A 21,806-nucleotide genomic window follows, 5' to 3' on the forward strand; every position below is an offset into this window, starting at 1 on the left:
TGGATCCTTCTCTCCATTACATGTTCATTCTAAGTTTAGGCCAAACTAGTTTGATGGAGCACATTGTGTCTTCACACAGACTTTGTTTTTCCGTCTTCCCTTCTTGCTCTGCAGCGATGAGACGTATGTGATTGGCTTTGTGGTGCCCAATCCGAAGCATTTGATGTCCCTGGCGGACCAGTATGATATCAGAGGGTCACTGGAGGAGCTGTGCATCAGCAAAGCCATGGAGGAGCTGGTCCTCAAGGTCATCACTGAGGCTGCCCTCGTAGGTAAGACGGCCTCAAATCATCAAAGACCTCAGTCAGTGGTTTCGGTTAGAAAAAAACAACAAAAGTGGAACTGAATTTCTCTCAACTCTAAGTGAAAACTTACTGTAACAAACTTCAAGCTAAATGAAACACAGCACTCAAAAGCCTTGTTCTCTCTCATCTGTAAAACGATTCCTTCCATATGTTGTTGCATGTGTTGTGTGGTATGTAGCTAAAATCAGTACAATGAGAAAGAAAATCAGTGCACAGATACAAAAAGGCATCATAAAAGACACAAGTCACTTCTAAGCTTTTATCCTTGTGATTGAAGAGTTTCTACAGGTACATTATGAGTTATTCAGGGTGTTTTATTTTGAAGGTCAGTGAACAGAGTGCGATAAATGATATAAGTTGTGTTCAGAGATTTGAAAAAGTGATTTTTTTTTTATATTTAGTGCAAACAAATGGACTTGTGCTTATAGTTTTCAGACTTGTGGGTATGCTTCCATGCTTTTGTGTATAAAATATGGGAAAAGTGTAAAGTTCATAACAACCCTCCAACATTTCAACTCCACTTCAATTTGTGTTAATGTTGCATGTTTTTTTCTGCTGCAGCCCAGATGGAGCGCTTTGAGATTCCACGTAAGATCCATCTGAGTCCAGAGCCTTGGACTCCTGAGACTGGATTAGTGACCGACGCATTCAAGCTCAAACGCAGGGAGCTGAAAACACACTACCAGGATGACATTGATAGGATGTATGGTGGGAAATAACTTCGAGGCCCGTGCCGTCGTCATGATTCAATCCTAAAGACAAGCACAGACCTACTCTTGAATCCGAGGCTTTGTCCAGAATACACGGTTTTCATCTGAAAATAGCATTTTTTTCTTTACATTTGTATAATAATTAATGCATATTAAAAACACATATCACTTGGTTACCGATTCTGTCTTTTTAGTTTATTTTACTTTGAACTAAACCTGAAAATGGCGAATGAAGAGCAAAAGATTCTGGTTATGACGCCAAGTGTTTACATTTTTAAAGACATCAGTGTCTGCACATCCAAACTAAAACACATGCATTCAGTTCGGTTTGGTCCATTTATAAATAAAACACCAGAGAAGAATAATACATTAAAATAGAACACATTTGTGGGTGAGGTACAAACCAATTACCACACAATAACAATGCAAAGTAAAATATCTAAAAAATAAACATAAATATAATTGACCTAAATATTCTGTACAAACATTAAATGAAATGAAAGCAGAGTAATGTAGATGTAGCCAGAAACACTCCCGGTGCCTTTTCTCTCCTCTACCTTACAACAGCCACCGTGGCCTAAACCTGTGGCTCAGTGATCTTAAGACCTTAAAGAATGAAGGAGAAGATGATGCAGTTTCCCTCTTTTGTTTGCACTTATTTGCTGTTGTTTATTCCATTATCTTTCCACCCAGATGTGTGACCCCTGAGTGCAGATTCTATTGTCCCAGATGTGAGTTTTGAAACAGATCATGTGCTGCTAGCTGATGTGGTCAGTTGAACTCCTGCCAAAAGCTCAGGCTGCTTGCTTATTTTTTTTGCTCACCCATGACACACTAGACTGGTTATGTAGGCTTCACACTTAAAAATAGGAGTATGTTGAAGCATGTTCTCTTCACCAGTGAATTATTATTATTATTATTATTATTATTATTATTAGAAAGATACCTTTTTAAGATCAGAAAGGGGAGAATTAAATCAAAAGAAGGAACAAAGTTCACCCTAATGGTAGATATGCACGTATTCCTTTTATATATATATTTAATAAAATGTTCCACTGCACATTTTATGTGTATGTTTGCAATTTTATCACATGGATTAGCTTTAAATTCATGCAAAACATCTGTCCAAATGTAATTTTCTTTTGTTTTTGTCTCATCAATGTAATTTTATCTTTACAGTATTGTGAAGGTACATCTTTTAGTTTACTGAATTCTACTGGTTCAGTTTGATAAGGTACAAAAATATTTTTTTTACTTTTCCTACAAACGGTACAAAATTGTCTTCTATGTGAGTCTTCTATGTGAACTTTGTTACTTCTACTTTTGAGTGTGTAGGTCTGAAACGTTTTACGATAGTTGTAGTTTTGACTTTCTCATCTCTGTCCTAACACTTGCTTTTGTATAAACCAGCCTTTCCTGCAGGTTAGGAGACGGTTAACTCATCTATTTTTCCTTTCTTCCTTTATTTTATTAACATGTTTTGAGTTCTGTCAGGAGGGGGTCAAAGTCTGACTGCAGGTGGTAGACAAAATAATCGACTAACATCAGCACATCTGGATACCAAAAGCAACAAAGTCATTTCAGGTGAAGAAGTTCAAACAAGGCCATGTTGATAAGAAATGTATATTTTTTCATTATTAACCACAATGATGTTGCTCCTTTTCTTAGGAACATGACAAACTTGTACCTCATAGGGTTATTTAAAAACAATGAAGATGGTAACTGAATATTCCTACAATGACAGAGATAAAATGTACTTTTGTACAATCTGCTCACATTTACTTTGGTTAACGACGGATTCAATTATCTTTGATAAACCATAGTGCAATATGAAAATGTATCATCTCTGTTCACATAAGGCAGTGGATTAGTATTACTAGAGTTTGTATGCCCACTAGTTTAAAAAAAAAAAAAAAAAAGATTCAACTTTTGCTTTGAATGGCAACTTTGTGTGTGTTGCTAATATTTGGTTGTTACTGTACATAAAAGTTTATCACATGATGGAGCTTTGATCTGCAGGGAAGTCTCTGATTATTTTCTGTATGAAGAGCCTGCCTTGTAACAAATGTGCATTCCGATATTTGTTTGAACTCAAAATTTAGTAAATAAAGATTGTGCTTGGTCTACCTACAGGGATATTATTACTGTTTTATTTTCTTGCCGCAGATTCAACAGTGTTTTGCACACTTTGTATATGAGCAAATGTGTGTATAACATAACATTACTGGCATTTCTGTAACACCTAGTATTACTATGAATATGTAGAGCAGAAGTAGAACAGCCAATAGGAGAGTCCGCTCGGTCTGACCTGACCTCCTGTGAGGCTACAGATGCACTTTGAGGCTGTAAACAGAGGCCTGAGGAGGTGCTGAAGTTTCATTTTGTCATATCACTTGATTTACTTTATTTTTATCGGGCTGAAACAAAAAATACTGCATTGTTCAGTTTTAATGTTCATCACAGAATTATTGGTAAATAAAACCAGAAAAATCCTTTAAGGTTAGTGATGATGGAATAATTTGGTCCAATAAAGCACTTGTAGATGCTCACACACAAACATACACTTTAAATCACTCGTCATCACCAGTCTCTAAATGGTTGCTCTTCTTCTCAAATGTATTTTTCCACTCAATTCCCTCAGAAACTCTTTCTGTCACAGATGATGAGGAAATACGTCTTTGAAAAGTAAGTTAGTTTGCCCAGTGACCTTATATGTTTTTATTAGAATCCCCCAGTGTTTTATGCATGCATATAACTTTTTTTTTTTTTTTTTAATTCTCGAGATACTTCAAACTCTCGCAAGAACCTCCAACCTGCAAGTGACTCTCATGCCTGCGTAAAGTCGACAAACTAATGGTAATACCATCAATGTGACTTAAAGAGAGGACTTAAACACAGGACTATCTCCCAGTGTCAGAGTAAAACTTGATGAAACTAAACAAGCCATCCATCAACAAAGGAATGAATGCGTTTATTGTTTCAACTGCTCTCTAAACTTAAATACATATTCAGTAAATCGGAAAAAAAATACTGCGAAAAACCAATCATGGTTTTTCAAGTGAATGCATCCGTAAATTGTTGATTTTCTTTTCATTATGTTATTTTTGATCATAGTCCCATCAGGGCTTTCATAGCCAGAGCACTCATCAAACAATCAGACCCCGTCATGTGACTCATGATGACCGTCCAGAGTCTCTGTATAAATAACTTCATCCGTTTGTCAGCGCTGCCAAACTCCTGAAGAGCTAAAAGAAGAGACACGCTTCAAACTCGCCTCGACTGTTTGGTGAGTTAACAAATGATCACACTCATGTTTACAGACTGTTTGTAATTGCAATATATTTTTTTACCCCTAACCCTTTTAGTCTAGAATTAAAGCTGGATTTTGCTTTTGGGCAACTTTTTCTCGACTTTTTTTTTACGAAAACGAGAGATGACACAATGCGAGGAGAGAATTGACAGAAAGCAACGTTACAATCTATGTTCTAATATGTATGTGAAAAAATAATACATAATTTTTATGTTTATTTATGTATAATTCTCTCTCTCTTTCTGTGAGTGTGTGTGTGTGTGTGTGAGAGAGAGAGATCACTGATAAAAAGTATATTTCCTCCTGACAATAAATATGTATGTTCATAAATTCACAGTTATGGTCTGAAAATGACTTCACACGTGTTATTATGGTATTTCAGCATGTTGTCAATAACATTTGCAGCATGTACTTCACTCATTTGCGTGCGTAAAACGTGCGTAAATGGGGAAAAAAACCTCACATACATGAATGTACTTTTGTTTTTGTTTTTTTACAGCGCAACTTTATCGTCCTCCACATATATTTCACGAACAATATGGAGCATCAGGAAAACTCCACCGCTTTCGCACAGAACAGGGCGAACTCCCAGGCGGACAAAAGCGACGGGAACGCGTTTCTTTACATAGTGATCGTCATGTGTTTCTACGGAGTCTTCCTCTGCGTGGTCATGCTTGTTTACTTCCGCTCCAAGCGCAGGGAAAAGAGAAGGACCAACATCTTTACGCGCTTGGTACACGAGGAGGAGCGGCGGGAGTGGGGCGCGCTGCCCAAGAAGAACAGCCTCTCCTTCCCCGCTGCAGCTACCGCTGTCTCCGGACTGCGCTCAGTGCACGTGTCCTTGCCTTTCTGCGGTTTCCACGGCAACCACTTTGGACCCCGCAGCTGCGAGGACGCGCTGCCATCTCCGCTGGCGTGTGCGCTGTGCACAGAGCAGAGCAGCATCAGCTCACTGTGCTCATCCGCGGACACGCGCATCGCCATCGAGGAGGAATCGGACAGCGGGACGGCGGAGGGATCGGAGGTGAACGCGAAGGGAGGGTCAGAGAACAGCGGGGACGATTCAGGCTGAGAGGAACTCAGAGAGACACACAGAATAAACACCAGGTGCACAGAAGAACAGGCACGTTGAAGCCTTCTTATGTCACATAGACCCCCAAATAAGTCTAACCATGACTCATCAGTAATGATCAATAAGTCACCAGGATCGGATATCTAGGGGAGATATGGAAGAAGTCAAATCCATTATCCATTTGGCCTGGATGAAGTTCATGGCCATTTTGGGAACTTCTTTATTTCTTAGTTCACTCTCATCATTTTAAATGATGGTGTAACAGCATTGAGTTTACACTGCTGTTTTGCTGATTTATATCACATATCTGTCAAAATTCTAGGGATGACTCGATACAACCTTTTCATATCCATACTGATATCACTGCTTTGAGTATCTACTTATGTGAGTATGATACAGTTTGTTTAAAATACAAATTCCACTCATAATTTCCTCTGCTTTTATCTCACAATAAGATCAAGAACAAAATCAGTGCATACACTCTTTTCTGGTCACAGGACTTTGGTGGTCCATGTCTCCCAATGGTGCATTTATATTTATGATATTTAGTGTTTTCTGGTCATCCCCCCCACACACACACATTTCATCCAGTGATTCTGACCAGTATTGGACAAAAACCAATAGTGAATATCGTACAAACTCATCCCTTGTCAATACATAGTGAATGTAAAGGTTCCTTGAGTGTCATGAAAGGCACCTTCAAAGATAATGTATTATTATTATTATTATTGTTATTATTATTATTATTATTATTTTTGTTATTATTATTATTAATAATAAAATATAATTTATCTTGTTTGTTATTTAAACGTCATATGAATATGTATGAAAATGAAAGCTCACCTTGTCAGCAACAACAATTGATTACAGGAACAAATGGCAGTGCTGTATAGTAGAATAAAACATAATAATAATAATAAATATAATAATAAATATCATTATTATTATTATTTATTAATACACAGCTTCAGCGCCCCCTCCTGACTCCACACTGAGAAGCACCTCACTGGTTTGGGCCGATGACTCACACTGCAGAGACAGAGACACGCTGGCTTTTTACCCTTTGGCTCTTTGGACTGAACTTGAATGCTCTTGCCGACATGGACTTGAGTGTTGAAAAAATGTACCTGGAACCCACTTGAAAGAATCAACTGTAAAATGTGTGTTTGTTGTAGCTTTTGATGGACACGGTGGTCATACACAGCTGATGATGTCAAGGTTTACTTGAAGAAAGAAATGCACTGTACATATGTGGTTTGTATCTGTCACTCTGTAAGGCTTAATTTAAGGTGGAATCATTGAGGAGAAAAAAATAAATAAAAAAAATGCTTTTGAATGAAGCTTGTTTCATTTTTGGGGGGTGTACTTTGGTGAATGACCAGCGGGGGGCAGTCTTGTAGAGGTTTGCCGCTTGCAAATAAGGAAGATGAAAGATGAAATAAGGGAAGAGGAGAGTCTGTTATCAACCTGTAAATGTTATTTCAGATGTATTTTGGAGATAACCTACAGTAGATCCATTAGATCTTTAGAATCATACAGCATAATACATGTTAATACTCCTTTTTAACTGTATGGATTCACATTATTCACATCAGACTCTGCCCTAATTATACTATGATTATTATTATTATTGATTTACTGGTGATTTTGACTATATTGGTTGTGTGAGGTCCCTGTGTGAGGACAGTAATACTCACTGGCTAACGGGGACACAAGGAAAAACAGACAAAAAAATATATTCCCACTTTAGTCTTCAACATCTTAAGAATATATTTGCTGCTTTATCTTGTCATTAGACAGGCTGTTAAAAAAATAAAACAAAAAAATGGAAGTTTAGCACCAAAGCGCATGAATAAAATCTAAAAAAAATTTGGGTTGGAGATACACATGAGCAAATTATGTCACAAAAATAACACATTTGAATTGAGACTGATGGAGGCAGCAGAAGAACAACTGTGTACTCTGATGTCAAATTGAGTTTTTTTCTCCCCCTATGTACTCAAACGTTGAGAAAAAGTGACAAATATATGGCTGTTCAAGTTCAATCAAATTAATAATGATCTGTAGTTTGTATTTTTTTTTTTTTTTACTTTATTAACAATGCCCTTAGTGTTAGTACTCATTAGAATAGGATGACATAAAGTCTCACTGACAACAGGAAGAAGCTCCAACAGCTTTTATCCCTAATGTAATATTGTTACATGGTTATTGACTCTAATGAATACTTCTTCAATGTGCTGCATGTTTTCTATCACAAATCTTTGATACCCATTCACACGTTGCTGGAGAAATGTCTTGCCCAAGAACATATCAGCATGTACATGCTAGCACTGTGAATCCAAACCACAACCTTCCAGTTGGAAGATGACTCACTCTACCACTCCATCACACCATGTTTCCCCACATCCAAAATAAAATCATATTTTAAATCAAAAGTGAGTAGTAGTATTTTATTCATTAAGCTTTTTGTTACTTGGCTAAAATCAGTTTTTCCTTATGGCAGCCAAGACTGAGAGCAAGCATCTGTGTCTCATGCTGAGTCCAAAAAACCTGCACTATCTCTTTAAGCTCATGTAAAACACCCCTGAGGGACATCATTTAAAGACCCATTGGATCACATGTTGACTCTTGAATTTAGACCAGCAGACAACAGCAGTGATTCACTGATGCTGATCATCAGACAAAACAACAGGGAAAAAAACACCAGATGGCAGCTTCAGGTTTTCTGATCCCTGACAAACAGCAAACACTCTTTTGTTTTCTCACACTGCTGTGTCACCCAACACTACCTCTTTCCCGCTCTCTCCCTCTCTCTCACACGCGCACGCACACACACACACACACACACACACACACACACACACACACACACACACACACACACACACACACACACACACACACACACACACACACACACACACACACACACCTGCAGGCTCTCAGCTCCTTAAGTCAGTGCACTGACAGCTCACCACACCAACAGAGGCAACACCAATGGCCTGGGGGAACACACACATAGATTTAATGAAGCACTTTATACAAGCATTGACAGGGTGAGCTGTATGTAAGGTTGTTTTTCTTCTGTACGCTACACAGTGGCGACAGGTTACATGGGGTATAATTCAGGCATACGTGTTTGGTCCAATCTGAAACTGACTCTAAATATCAGACGGTGAGAAATAAAGTGGATTGTACAGGGTCACCAACATGTAAGTTCAGATCAGCTCAATATTCAATACTCTTTTTTAAAATCCTTCTTTATATCTTCTTTTATTTAAGGTACAATGCTTTTCCCTCATGGTATGGTTCGGTTTGGTACAGTACAGTACAGTTAGAAATGGGAAAGCCCTGGATCAGGCTTGCGTTTCGACTGAGAACAGTACCTGGCTGCACTTGGTAGACGGGATGCGGGGTGTGGGCTGTGGGCTGTGCCCAATGGCTGCATCAGTGAGATACGGTGTGACGTTGTACTGGTGCAACAACAATGAACAACAACATTAAACACAACAGATAATGCTGGAGGACATCCTGTAGCTCTGATTTCCTGTTCAGTTTGTGTTTTTTTTGTCATCAAACTTTGTATGAGAATAGACTGTGGGTGCTGAAGAGAAAGACAGCTGAAAAAACAGGAAAGTCTTTGGGCCACTCAGCTGACTGTCGTGGGTGGAGCCAGTTTAGCTCCACACTGACCATACCTGACTGGTACCTACCTCGGAAGGGTGCCAAACAATGGAACCATAGGGACTGGTTATTTTGGTACTATTCCATACTCGATCTAAACCACTGCACTCAATGGAAACACAGAATGTCTCCACAGACACAAACACAAAACAACAAAAAACATCGTTAATGTGTAAAAGAAAATTGAGCCAAAAGTTAAACATGATTAGATTAGCTACGTTTCTCACCACTTCATGCAAATGAATTATGTATGGCATCATATGAAAAATAGCATGTCAGTTTCAATGGAAATTGTGTCTTTCTCTCCTTTTCTGTCTTCTGAACCACTTGGCACAGATGCAGACTTGGTGAGGCATTCTAATTCTTATTTCCTCCACAACATAAACACCCCACTGAATAATTCATGCACAACAAAATCACTCATGCAACCATAGAGCAAACCATTCCCCTTATTTTATTATCAGCCAGGAAGTCAATGAACATACACTGCTGCGTCTCGAGCAACGGACAGGGGAAAATATGAGCAAGCTTGTCCTTTATTCTTCACAGAACAATAGATCTAAGTGTGAGTTTACGTCCCTGTGAGTGTGTGCATGTGAGAGAGATAGTGGAGATAGTTTCAATTCTCAGAAGTGAGAGTGAGTGAGAGACAGAGGGGTGAGAATACAATGCAGATGTGATTCATGGAGCTTCTGCTGCGCTGTGAAGCAGGATGTTTGTCATTAGTGTCCTCCTGGGGGAGTCAATAGTAAGGCCAGTGTCCTGACTCGCGGGGCACGCACGCACGCACACACACACACACACACCCACACCCACACCCACACCCACACACACACACACACACACACACACACACACACACACACACACACACACACACACACAGAGGTTTGCACAGCCTAAACTTAACCAGTTCCTTAGAAATGGGGTTCTGCCACATTCAGACCAAGTTTTGGACTATATGAGGACTACTGGTACTGATAAAAAGAAAAAGTCCTAAAGAGGTAACAAATACCCATACTCACACACACACACACACATGCATTAATGAGTCTGGAAATGAGTCATCTCCAAACCAACCATCTCCTCCCCTTCCTCTTCTTCAGCACCGTCTCCTCATTCAACTTCTTTTTATTAAGTCAAGTGCTCTGTAAACAGTGCACTGGTCGATGTGAGTCTTTTTCCATCAGATTCCACAAAACTTGCCGTTTTTAATATGAGGGTTATTATTCTTTGAGGCAACCTTTTCATTATGCCATGGATTAATTTTTTTATGGGAGTGCAAAAGAGGTCATGAACACAGAACAGTCTGATCATTTCAAGAGGAAAATGCTTGATTCAATATCATGCTGTTAAAGGGATTGTGTGGGAGGTCCCCTTTTCCAAGAACTCGCATGTCAGGCATACTCACTGTCAGTGAAAACATGGCCAGTGGGGCCACAAAGAAAAACAGATTTGTGCCATTTAACAAAAGGCATCTGCTTAAACCTACACTATCTGAAGAATATATCCACTACTTGACACCTGGAAACTAACGTTTGTTTCTCTTTGTAAAGCCCTCACTCCCCACACCAAAGTCCAAAGAGAAAAACAATGATGTTACATTACAACACACAGAATAGTTGTTGTGTAGACGTTGTGGTGCAGAGCAGTTGTTTTGGTGCAGAGTAGTTGTGGTGCAGAATAGTAGTTGTGGTGCAGAGTAGTTGTTTTGGTGCATAATAGTTGCAGAGTAGTTGTTTTGGTGCAGAGTAGTTGTTGTGGTGCAGAATAGTTGTTGTGGTGCAGAGTTGTTGTTGTGGTGCAGAGTAGTTGTTTTGGTGCAGAATAGTTGCAGAGTAGTTGTTGTGGTGCAGAGTAGTTGTTGTGGTGCAGAATAGCTGCAGAGTAGTTGTTGTGGTGCAGAGTAATTGTGGTGCATAATAGTTGCAGAGTAGTTGTTTTGGTGCAGAGTAGTTGTTTTAGTGCAGAATAGTTGCAGAGTTGTTGTTGTGGTGCAGAGTAGTTGTGGTGCATAATAGTTGCAGAGTAGTTGTTTTCGGTGCAGAGTAGTTGTTGTGGTGCAGAATAGTTGTTGTGGTGCATAAAAGTTGTTTTGGTGCAGAGTAGTTGTTGTGGTACAGACTAGTTGTTTTGGTACAGACTAGTTGTTTTGGTGCAGAGTAGTTGTGGTGCATAATAGTTGCAGAGTAGTTGTTTTGGTGCAGAGTAGTTGTTGTGGTGCATAATAGTTGTTTTGGTACAGAGTAGTTGTGGTACAGACTAGTTGTTTTGGTGCAGAATAGTTGTTTTGGTACAGACTAGTTGTTTTGGTGCAGAATAGTTGTTTTGGTGCAGAGTAGTTGCTGTGGTGCAGAATAGTTGTTGTGGTGCATAATAGTTGTTTTGGTACAGACTAGTTGTTTTGGTGCAGAATAGTTGTTTTGGTGCAGAGTAGTTGTTGTGGTGCAGAATAGTTGTTGTGGTGCATAATAGTTGTTTTGGTACAGACTAGTTGTTTTGGTGCAGAATAGTTGTTTTGGTGCAGAGTAGTTGTTGTGGTCCAGACTAGTTGTAAGTAAGTTGCAATGTGTTATGTTTGTAACTCAATGTTTTATGGTCAATGACATAAACTTACCAAAAGAGGCAGTAATTGACCATCAATCTTGACCAACATCAATTTCCCTGCATACTAAAAACACAGATTCTTTTCTATGGACTTTGGTGCAGGTGAGTGAGTGGTTAAAAAAAAGAAGGAAAAGGAGGAAGCCAGTGAACATATTCTTAAGATATTAAATTGAAGCAGGCATGCATATTATTTTGTGAGCCTTTTCCATCGTGCCACCTCTGGCAGCCATGTTTTCACTGAAAGTGTTCATGCCTGTCTTACACTGGTTCTCGTTTCAGGGCCGAGTACAGGTCAGGCAGCACTGAGTGTGAACTCTCACTTCAACCGAACAACTTTTGTAACCCCAGGCTCACTGTCTGACCAGGACTAACATGAGAATGTCAGTTAGTCTCTCACATGCCAAGGATGAGGAAATGTTTTTCTGAATAGTTATAGTGAAGATAGTGAAGCGCAAAACCATGACCGTGTCACCATAATCACACCAAATTATATTTATATATAAATGCATACACATGCATATACATTATTATGTTGGGCCACACGGTTGGCGTAGTGGTTAACGCTCTTGCCTTTGCAGCAAGAAGAATTGGTCACTTTAAATTGGCCGTAGGTGTGAGAGTGTGCGTGAATGTTTCTATATGTTGGCCCTGCGATTGATTGGTGAACTGTCCAGGGTGTACCCACCTATCACCCTATGTCAGCTAAGATAGGCACAGCACCCCCCACAACCCTACGGTGGAGGATAAAGCGGTAGATAATGGATGGATGGATGGACATCAATATGTAACACTAATGTTCCTCTGTGTAATCTTTGCAAGGTATTAGCCTGCCAAATAAATGAGATATTAAGCCTGTTGTTCTGACTCCAGGTGGCAAAAACGAAATAATGCAGCTTTAAAGCTGCTCCAACTTATCAAATGACTGTGCATAAGCCAAATCGAAAAGGCAACCTGATCCTGGCTCTGTGGTGTATTTAAAGGTCCAGTGAGTCACACTTACATGGTTTATTGGCAGAAACTTAATATATTACTGACCAGAGTAAGTGTATTATATTTTACACAGAAGCTTACAACATTAATTTAGAAGATCGTCATTCTTTCTGGCATGTAAAGGCCACTGTAGTTCCCTGAAGTGCTTAGGAGTGTGAGGGGTGAGTTTGCTGCAATCGGCAGTCTCAGCCTTAAATGCCACTTATTCTTACACACTGGACCTTTAATTCCTGTGCAACAAAACTTGAGAACAAGTGAGAACTTTGGAACACTGAGTAATCAAACAACCAAATAAAGTTAGATTATTTCTTTGTTGTAACAATTTTTCTTGGCAATAAATCTTCTACTGTTGGAAAGCTTGTTTATTTCCCTATTAAATGACTCATTTAAATGTGCCACATCTGTAAGGAAAATGCGTTTGTGGGTCCTTGGATTGGATGATTGAAGTCTGAGGAAACAAGACATATTGGCAATTAAACAATGTATTAAATCAGTAGCATGTGGAAGAACCATATACAGCCACAACAGCCCGGCTCCTCCCCCTCATGCTGGTCACGTGTTCAGTCACACACTGCTGTGGGATGGCATCCCATTCTTCAACCAGCATTTCTCAAGTCAGCCAATGTGGTTGTGTTGGTCACTCTGGCATGAACAGCACTCCCAAGCTGATCCCACAAGTGTTCAGCTTGGTTGAGGTCAGGACTGCAGGCAGGTCATTCTATCCTCTCCACTCCTAAACTCTGGAGGTATTCTCTGATAAACCTGGCTCTGTGGGGGAGAGCATTGTCATCTTGGAGGATAGTGTTCTTTCCCAGACTGTGGAGATGTGGGATGGCCACTGGTTTCAGAATCTCTCTGCATTGAGATTGCCTCCAATGATGACAAGCCTTGTTTTTTTCAGTGAGAGAGATGCTGCCCCTCACCATCATACTGCCTCCACCAAGAGCTGTTACTCTTTCAGTGCAGCAATCAGCACAGCGTTCTACAAGTCTTCTCCACACTGTTGATCCAACTGCCAGAGAACTCATCGCTGAACAGAACATTCCTTCAAATGTTCGGGTTTCCAGCGCACACGTTACTGACACCAGCAGTCAGTAACAGAATAAGGTGTTTGGCATTGGAAGAGAAGATTTGGCAAGTTTTTCTTGGGCGCAACCCACAAACTCAACTCTGCTGCTCAACCCACAAATGCAATGTGGCGCCATTTAAAAGGGAAATAAACAGACTTTCCAACAGTATAAGATTTATTGCCAAGAAGCATTATTACGAAAAAATAGTAATCGACTTAACACAAATGTCCTTACTTTTTGTGCTAGCTTTATTTCCCGCAGGGACACGTAATGGTGCTAAAGAATTGGACTGATCAGGTTTACAAAACTCAATTAAATGATAATAATCATAATAATAAGATTATGATGATAAATATATTTATCATCATTGTAGTTTGTGTGTTGGATATTCAATATATTTTTATTGGTGTATCTAAGAGAACTGGAAGTACATCCACTTTTGTTAATGTTATCAACTGAAATTTAGGTGATGATAATTCAATGTCATGTTTATAGGCAGTTTTGCTGCACCCTGGTGGCCAAGACTATCATTTAATACACATAAAACGCCATTTTCTCTTAATCTTTTACTGTCTTCCAGTTTCATTTCTTTCATGCTTGAGGAATCTTAGTGTAATTGAAGTATTTTGTCTGTTTTTGCTGTCTGAATGTTGCGTTATACTGTATAGCTGCAGCTTCTGCTAAAAAGCAACAGAAAGTAAAACACATTTTATGTCACTTAATCTTCCCCAGCAACCTTTGCAGTGTGCAGCTGGTGGTCTGAATTGCTCGTCCTGATAAAATATCTATTGATTTTCAGCATAAATGCAGGCCTGCATTGGCTGTGATAAATTACCAGACCTTTTCTGGGTCATGGTGACGGAGTATGTTATAAAAAATAGTCAAAAGCATTTATGACAAAGTAGCAGGCCTGCGTCACCCAGGCTCTTACCAGGACTGAAACATATTTAGAACAATCAGATGTGGAAATTCACTTGATTCGATTGAATCAGTCTGTCTGCCTGACAAACTGCTAGATTTTTGACAGCCTTGTAGCTCACAAAACTTCTTTGCAAAGTCACAACAAAGCCTCCTGAATCAGTGGAAATGTTTCTTTGGCTGATGAGCTTATTACAACTACAACTCACACTCATTTTCAATGAAAACCTGGCTGCTAAAACAAATCAATGCCCTCTCAAATTTGTGACATGTGACAAGAATATATTTGTTACTTATTTGGTACATATTGTTACATATTTGGCTCATTGTTACACAGCCTTTACTAACTGCAAACTGAGGTCTGTTATATGCACCAAAATCCTGCACCAAAGTCCATAGAGAAAAACATCACTTTGAACTCATGTGGAAACACGAGCTGTTGCATGGTTTACTGCTGCCTTGGTTGGTCTGTATGAGTTGATTCGTTGAACCCAAAATAACAGATTTCAAACTCTAAAGTTGCAAAATAACACATTTGAACTGTGGATCAACAACTCCTGTGTGCCGTGTTGTAAAATCATTGTCTATGGACTTTAGTGCAGTAGAGTGAGTGGCTTACAAACCTTCAGTCTTCAGTCTGAAAAGTTTTTTCATGGTGATAGGCCAACATATTCTTTAGATTCTGTGAGTGGGTATAGATTTTATTTGGTGACCAAGTTTTTGTTTTTGGAGTCATGGCATCTTCACTGGGCTCACCACACACTCTTGTGGGGAGCCTGTGCTCAGTGTGGAGGAAAGATGGTGTCCCAGTTTGAATGTCTGGGGTCGGTTTGTGAGGAAGTCCTTAATCCAGGAGCAGGTGGGTGGGAGGAGTCCCAGGTCAGACAGTTTGCTGACCAGGATGCCAGGGGGTGATAGTGTCAAAACCTGAGCTGTAGTCAATGAAGAGCATCCTGACAAAGCTCTCCCGGTGTTCCAGATGGCTCAGCGCGGTGTGGAGTCTGATGGCTATTGCATCCTCTATCGACCTGTTCACTTTGTAGGCGAACTGGTGAGGGTCGAAGGAGGGAGGTAGGCAGGTTCTGATGTGGGTTAGGACCAGCCGCTCCAGGCACTTGGTGATGATGGGTGTGAATGCAACTGGATTGTCCAGGGTTGTTATTGGAGAGGTGGTTTCAATCCTCTCTCTGGCTTTCCTGATTCTTCTCTTCAGGTCAGCTCTTGCAGCGCTGTATAGTTCTCTGTTGCCAGACCTGAAGGCAGTGTTGCGGTCTTTGAGGAGTGTATTGACCTTCTGTTTTCGGGGAACACTCAGATACATTTATCCACTGTTATATTCCTCATACAGAACTTGATGTAGGACAGTACAGCCTCTGTGTGTATGGTCAGGTCCTGATGTTCAAAGACACTCTAGTCAGTGTGCTGGAAACAGTGCTGTAGTTGAGGAAGCGCGGAGTTTTGCTTCTTCTTAGAGGATAGTATGCATTAGTAAGGTGCAGAGAGAGGTGGTCTGACTGACATAAGTGTGGGTGTTTATGGTGTGTATGGCACTGCATGCATGTTTAATGTTTGTGTAAACATGATCTAAAGTGTTACTTCCTCTCATAGCATAACTTACATGTTGGTAGAATTCGGGCAGGGCAGACTTAAGGTTTGCCTTGTTAAAGTCTCCTGTAACAATGTGTCTGACAATAGCGAGAGAGCTATGCTAGTGTTAGCATCGGATTAGCGCGACTGTTAGCTCTCTGGGCAGGAAAAGAGGACAGGCTTTAATAGAAATAAACTCTATGTCTGGTGAACAATGTTACTATGTTGTTTTTAGACCAGTTGTTTACATAAATACACACCTCTGCTCTTACCGGAGTCTCTGTTGCGGTCCCATCGGTGCATTGAGCGGCCCGCTAGCTGCACAGCAGCATCGAGGATCAGTGGGTGAAGCATGGTTTCAGATATAATGGAAACACAGCAGTCTCGAACATGCCGGCATCCTCGCTTCTGTTACCTCTCTTTTCACCCCCTGCCGGCGCCGACAGCAATCCACGGAGAACTCTGTGGACTTGCTATGGCGTGTGTGATGTCGTGAGATTGACTCAACTCTGCTGTTATTGTCGATCTGTGGCTGTGTCCAATGTCCAGTAGCTCATGGCGACTATAGATGTGTTTTCGGAATGAAAATACATACAAAACACACAAAAGAAAAAACAAGGAGCTGTGAGCCGCTGCGTCTCACCTGATTTAACGTGACTTCAGAATATAAACAGATACTGTCAGTTTTGTTAGTTGTGTGTGAAGTTTTGTGCTGAAAAACTAAACTAAAACCAGTCAACTTGCACTCATTGGTTATTGCGGGGGTTCTGCTCACGCCCCCACTCAGTAAATATCAAACATGTTTAATACTTACGATTTGAAATTGGGAGAAATCTGATGTGTCTGTAACCCATGCTAAAATTATCTAAATAAGAATAACCAGTTTGATAAGATGAATAAGATAAGTTAAACAGTTTTTTATTTAATAATTCATCACCAACAACCGTACACCAACACAAATGTGGATGGAGGGAATGCTGTCCAACAGTCAGCAGGAGTGAGTCAGCGACTCTCAACAACGTCTTTGAAGATGACCCATACGGTGAAGAAAGTCTGAAAGCTGCCTTGGCAAGACATGGCATACAGCTCACCCAGTTACAAGCAAACGGTGAAGACCTTGAACGAAGAGTGACTGTGTCACAACCACACAAGAACCTGACCTCTGAACAGCAGCAGCTGCTTCAAAATGTAGATTAGTTATCACTTACACCTGGTGTTCATTATTTTTTCCTCTCGTTTATGAGATTCACGCAGCAAGGCTGTCATTTTATGTCCTGTTTTTCACAACAAGGCTGTAGTTTTGTATTCTGTTTTTAATGGAGTAGTTGAGCCTGTTTCACTCCCTCCCTGAGCTTTTGTTGTTGTTTTTTGGTTGCTATTTTGAATTGTGAACAAAGCAATAAACCTTTGAAACTTGCTCATGACATACAGCTCACCCACTAAGCAAACATTAAAGATCCTGACCTCTGAACAGCAGCTAAGTAGTGATTACAAATTAACATTTGAATTTATTTCTAAAATCAAATCTCTAACTTTGCAAGATGTGAAGTATACACATTTGACAGATGACATCAACATTTATAACTTCCCCTTGTTCTAATGGCTATGGCTACATTGGCATGAGATAACTTTAATTTTCCTAGTTAAAAAAGATTCACAATAAAACATGGAATTATTTGCGTAACGTATTTTAAGTTAACATATTTTCATTTCTGATTAATCTGCCTACAAAAGTTCATAAAACAGAAAGACATGTCCATTTAATGTGATATAAAACATTTCAGGAAATCTCTGCCATTTTTGCATGAAATGTTTTCTTAAAGATGAATTGATAATCGAAATACCAGGGGCCTCATGTACAAAGGTTGTGTACACACAAAAACGTGACGTACGTCCTTTTCCACGTTCACGTTCAGATGTATGAAATGTGAAATGACCTTGGAAATGTGCATGGAAAAGTAATCATCAGAGTGATGTGCACATCAGAGACGATGATGAGGTGATGATTCTCATTCTAGCCGCATCACACCCAGCTGCGAACCGCTCCAGTGAGAGCTGGAGATCACGGCCCGATGAGGCAAATAGGACTACATCATCCACAAATAGCAGAGACCCAATCCTGAGCTCACCAAACCGGACTCCAACAGCGTCCTGGCTGCGTCCAGAAATTCTGTGAACGGAATTAGTGACAGAGGGCAACCTTGGCGGAGTCCAATTCCCACCGGAAACGGGTCCGACTTACTGCCGGCAATTCGGACCATGCTCTGGCACCGATCGTAAAGGGACAGAAGGGCCTTTACCAAGGGTTCCGGAACCCCATACTCCTGGAACAGTCCCCACAGGAGTCCCCGAGGGACACGATCAAACGCCTTCTCCAAATCCACAAAGCACATGTAGACTAGTTGCACAAACTCCCATGCACCCTCCAGGACCCTGCTAAGAGTATAGAGCTGATCCACCACTCCACGACCAGGACGACAACCACCCTGTTCCTCCTGGATCCGAGGTTTCGACTATCCTACGGACTCTCCTCTCCAGGACCCCCGAAAAGATCTTACCCAGGAGGCTGAGGAGTGTGATACCCCTGTAGTTGGCACAAACCCTAGGGTCCCCATGCTTAAAAAGAGGGACCACCTCCCCGGTCTGCTAATCCAGAGGCACAGTCCCTGACATCCATGCGATGTAACAGAGACGAGTCAACCAAGACAGTCCTACAACATCCAGAACCTTAAGGTACTCCGGGCGGGTCTCATCCACCCCCGGGGCTCTGCCACCGAGGAGCTTTTTAACCACCTCGGGCAACCTCAACCCCAGAGATAGGACAACCCACTGCAAAGTCCCCAGACTCTGCTTCCTCATTGGAAGGCGTGTCAGTGGGATTGAGGAGATCTTTGAAGAAATCCCACCAACGACCCACAACGTCCGGAGTCGAGGTCAGCAGCACCCCATCCCCACTGTACATAATGTTGATGTTGCACTGCTTCCCCTTTCTGAGTCGCTTGAACATGGTGTTCCTTATGGACAATCCATGACGAGCACAGAAGTCCAACAACAAAGCACCACTCGGGTTCAGATTGGGGGGCCGTTCCTCCCAATCACACCCCTCCAGGTCACACTGTCATTGCCCACATGAGCATTGTAGTCCCCCAGCAGAATAAGGGAGTCCCCAGTAGGAGCGCTTTCTAACACCCCTCCTAGGGACTCCAGAAACGGTGGGTACTTGAACAGCTGTTCGGTGCATAAGCACAAACAATAGTCAGCACCCGTCCCCCCACCCGAAGGCGGAGGGAGGCTACCCTCTCATCTACCGGGGTGAACCCCAATGTACAGGCCCCAAGCCCGGTGGCAATGAGTATGCCCACACCCGCTCGGGGCCTCTCACCAGGGGCAACTCCAGAGTGGAAGAAAGTCCAGACCCTCTTGAGGAGACTGGTTCCAGAGCCCAAGCCGTGCGTCGAGGTGAGCCCAACTATATCTAGTCGGAACCTCTCAACCTTGCGCACCAGCTCAGGCACCTTACCTGTCCTCACCTGCGAAATGACGTTCCACGTCCCCAGAGCCAGCTTCTGTAGCTGAGGGTCAGCCTGCCAGGGTCCTCGCCTTCGGCTACCACCATTATGACTTGTGATTGTTATATTTGGCAGAATGTTACATTGCCGTTTAGTAAAGAACATTTCGACAGTTTTTTTTATTAAGTTGGAGGCAGGAGTAGTTTAGCCATTTAGACATCTGCTCTAACGCTGAAGTGAGTTTAACAGCTTCCAACTGCTTTGTCCTGGCATGCACATACATTACAGTGTCATTCGCATATAACTGGATTTCCACATCTGAACAGACAGGTCATTAAAGAAAATAGTAGTGGACCGAGGATTGACCCTTGTGGTACTCCAGTGCACAACTCAAGAGCTGGAGAAATGTTGTCATCTATCAGTCAGGTAAGATTCAAACCAGCTGTGCGAATGAAGATAAGTTGACATTCTAAAACTAGACATTCTAAGTCATGATTAAAAGGCCAGCATATTTGTTGACATTTAAAATGATCTCTGATCATGACTCCACCTCTTCTGCCATTAGTTCGATCTTGTCTGAAGATTATATAGCCTGGCACATGCAATGCAGCTGATGGAGAATTGCTGTGTAACCATGTCTCTGACAGGCTTAAGAAATCTAAATTAGTGTTTTCTAGAAGATGATGGACTTCATCAGCTTTAGGTGTGAGGCTACGAATGTTAATAATAACATAAAAAGGTGATTTTGGAGGACATATTATGCGTGTGTTAAGGTTTACTATAAATGATATGCTATTTCATGCTTTAGTTAACTTTGACCAGAAGTAATAAATCATTTGTTCAAAATTCCAATGAATATTAACATGATTAAGTACTAATCCTGGACTTATTAGCTCTTGCAAGATAAAATCCAATTACATTTAGGCTAACCGTGGGAAAGCTTTGGCATATGTAATTATTAAATTCTGGAAGAGTCCAAGACATTTGTACGTAACATCTGTCTGAGAGATTCCCTGGCACATCATAACTCGGGATCCCTGGCAAATAAGAAAAAAGGTGTTATCAATAAACTGACTTAATAATTGATTTAATTTTACTGGCTGAGATGCAAAGCTTTATTGTGTCTTTAAAGGGCATGACCAACATACATTGCTGTGCTGAAATTCAAAAGTGCAGTGTGCACGATCAAGATTTCCACGTGGGACGCCGTCTGTGTGGGTCTGTGAGGGCCCTTGATCACTGCTTGCAGTTTTGAATTGTCCTGTTTTCCACATTGCACAGTGGAGAGTATGTATATCAACACCTTCATTGAGGAGGAGTTAACTATGGCTTCTCTGCATCATGAAGCCATATTTTAGACAATGCCTTTTTAGAAAAGAGAAACTATTTTCACTTTTAACTCCATAATTCTTATTGACATGTCATTTTTTTCTACATGTTCTCAGCCAATATTTCGTAACATATAAAATGAGTGAAGACATAAAATGCTGAATTTTCTTGATAGGATCTTGAAAGATGCTGACTCCAACACTCCGCAATGGTGTCTGCATTGGTGGGCAGTGAAACACCAAAGAAAGAGGATGCACTTGATGTGCTATGACCTCAACAAATACAACCATACTTTCATGTTGACAGAATTAATGACATTGCAGCTCAAAATGTTAGCTTCTCCTTTGGCTCCTGAGGCAAAACTACTTTGTTGATGTCCTGCAAACCTCAATCTATTTTAAATAACCTGCTGTTCTGTCAGTTTTGTCAAAACTGCCTTGTCCAAAAAATGCACTCACACAGATGTCAACACCAACAAAAGAGAAAGCAAAGCAAAAAAGGCTTGAGTGTTTGATTTTCTGCAAGATAAATGTGTCTCATTCAGAGTGTGGATAGCCCGTCTTCCCTGCATACAAACAACAGCCAGTGGTTCACTCTATTACTAATGATGTTTGCTGTGGAAATGTAAGCCAAAGCCTAATTTATGTCTGGTCCATAGGGATCACTGCTACACACACAAGAGGACAGAGAGGAATAAACTAAAAATAAAATTAAT

General features: G+C 40.9%; 2 protein-coding genes across 2 annotated transcripts in view; both read left to right on the plus strand.

Annotated features, from left to right (window-relative positions):
• acsl3a (acyl-CoA synthetase long chain family member 3a) overlaps positions 1 to 1,024 on the plus strand; it is a gene marked incomplete at both ends in the record, with an annotated part of 28,103 nt that extends 27,079 nt beyond the window's left edge. The window contains 2 exons of the mRNA XM_083886591.1: positions 115 to 272; positions 867 to 1,024. Of these exons, the coding sequence (XP_083742717.1) occupies positions 115 to 272; positions 867 to 1,024 (316 nt within the window). The remainder of the gene's footprint in view (positions 1 to 114; positions 273 to 866) is intronic.
• A 3,242-nt stretch (positions 1,025 to 4,266) lies between these two features.
• kcne4 (potassium voltage-gated channel, Isk-related family, member 4) lies at positions 4,267 to 6,586 on the plus strand. Its single transcript, XM_083887095.1, has 2 exons — positions 4,267 to 4,301; positions 4,825 to 6,586. The coding sequence occupies exon 2, from the start codon at positions 4,864 to 4,866 to the stop codon at positions 5,395 to 5,397; it is 534 nt and encodes a 177-aa protein (XP_083743221.1). The 5' UTR covers positions 4,267 to 4,301; positions 4,825 to 4,863; the 3' UTR covers positions 5,398 to 6,586.
• The last annotated feature ends 15,220 nt before the right edge of the window (positions 6,587 to 21,806 follow it).

This window comes from Microchirus variegatus, assembly GCF_963457635.1.
Source record: "Microchirus variegatus genome assembly, chromosome: 3".
Lineage (NCBI taxonomy): Eukaryota > Metazoa > Chordata > Actinopteri > Pleuronectiformes > Soleidae > Microchirus > Microchirus variegatus.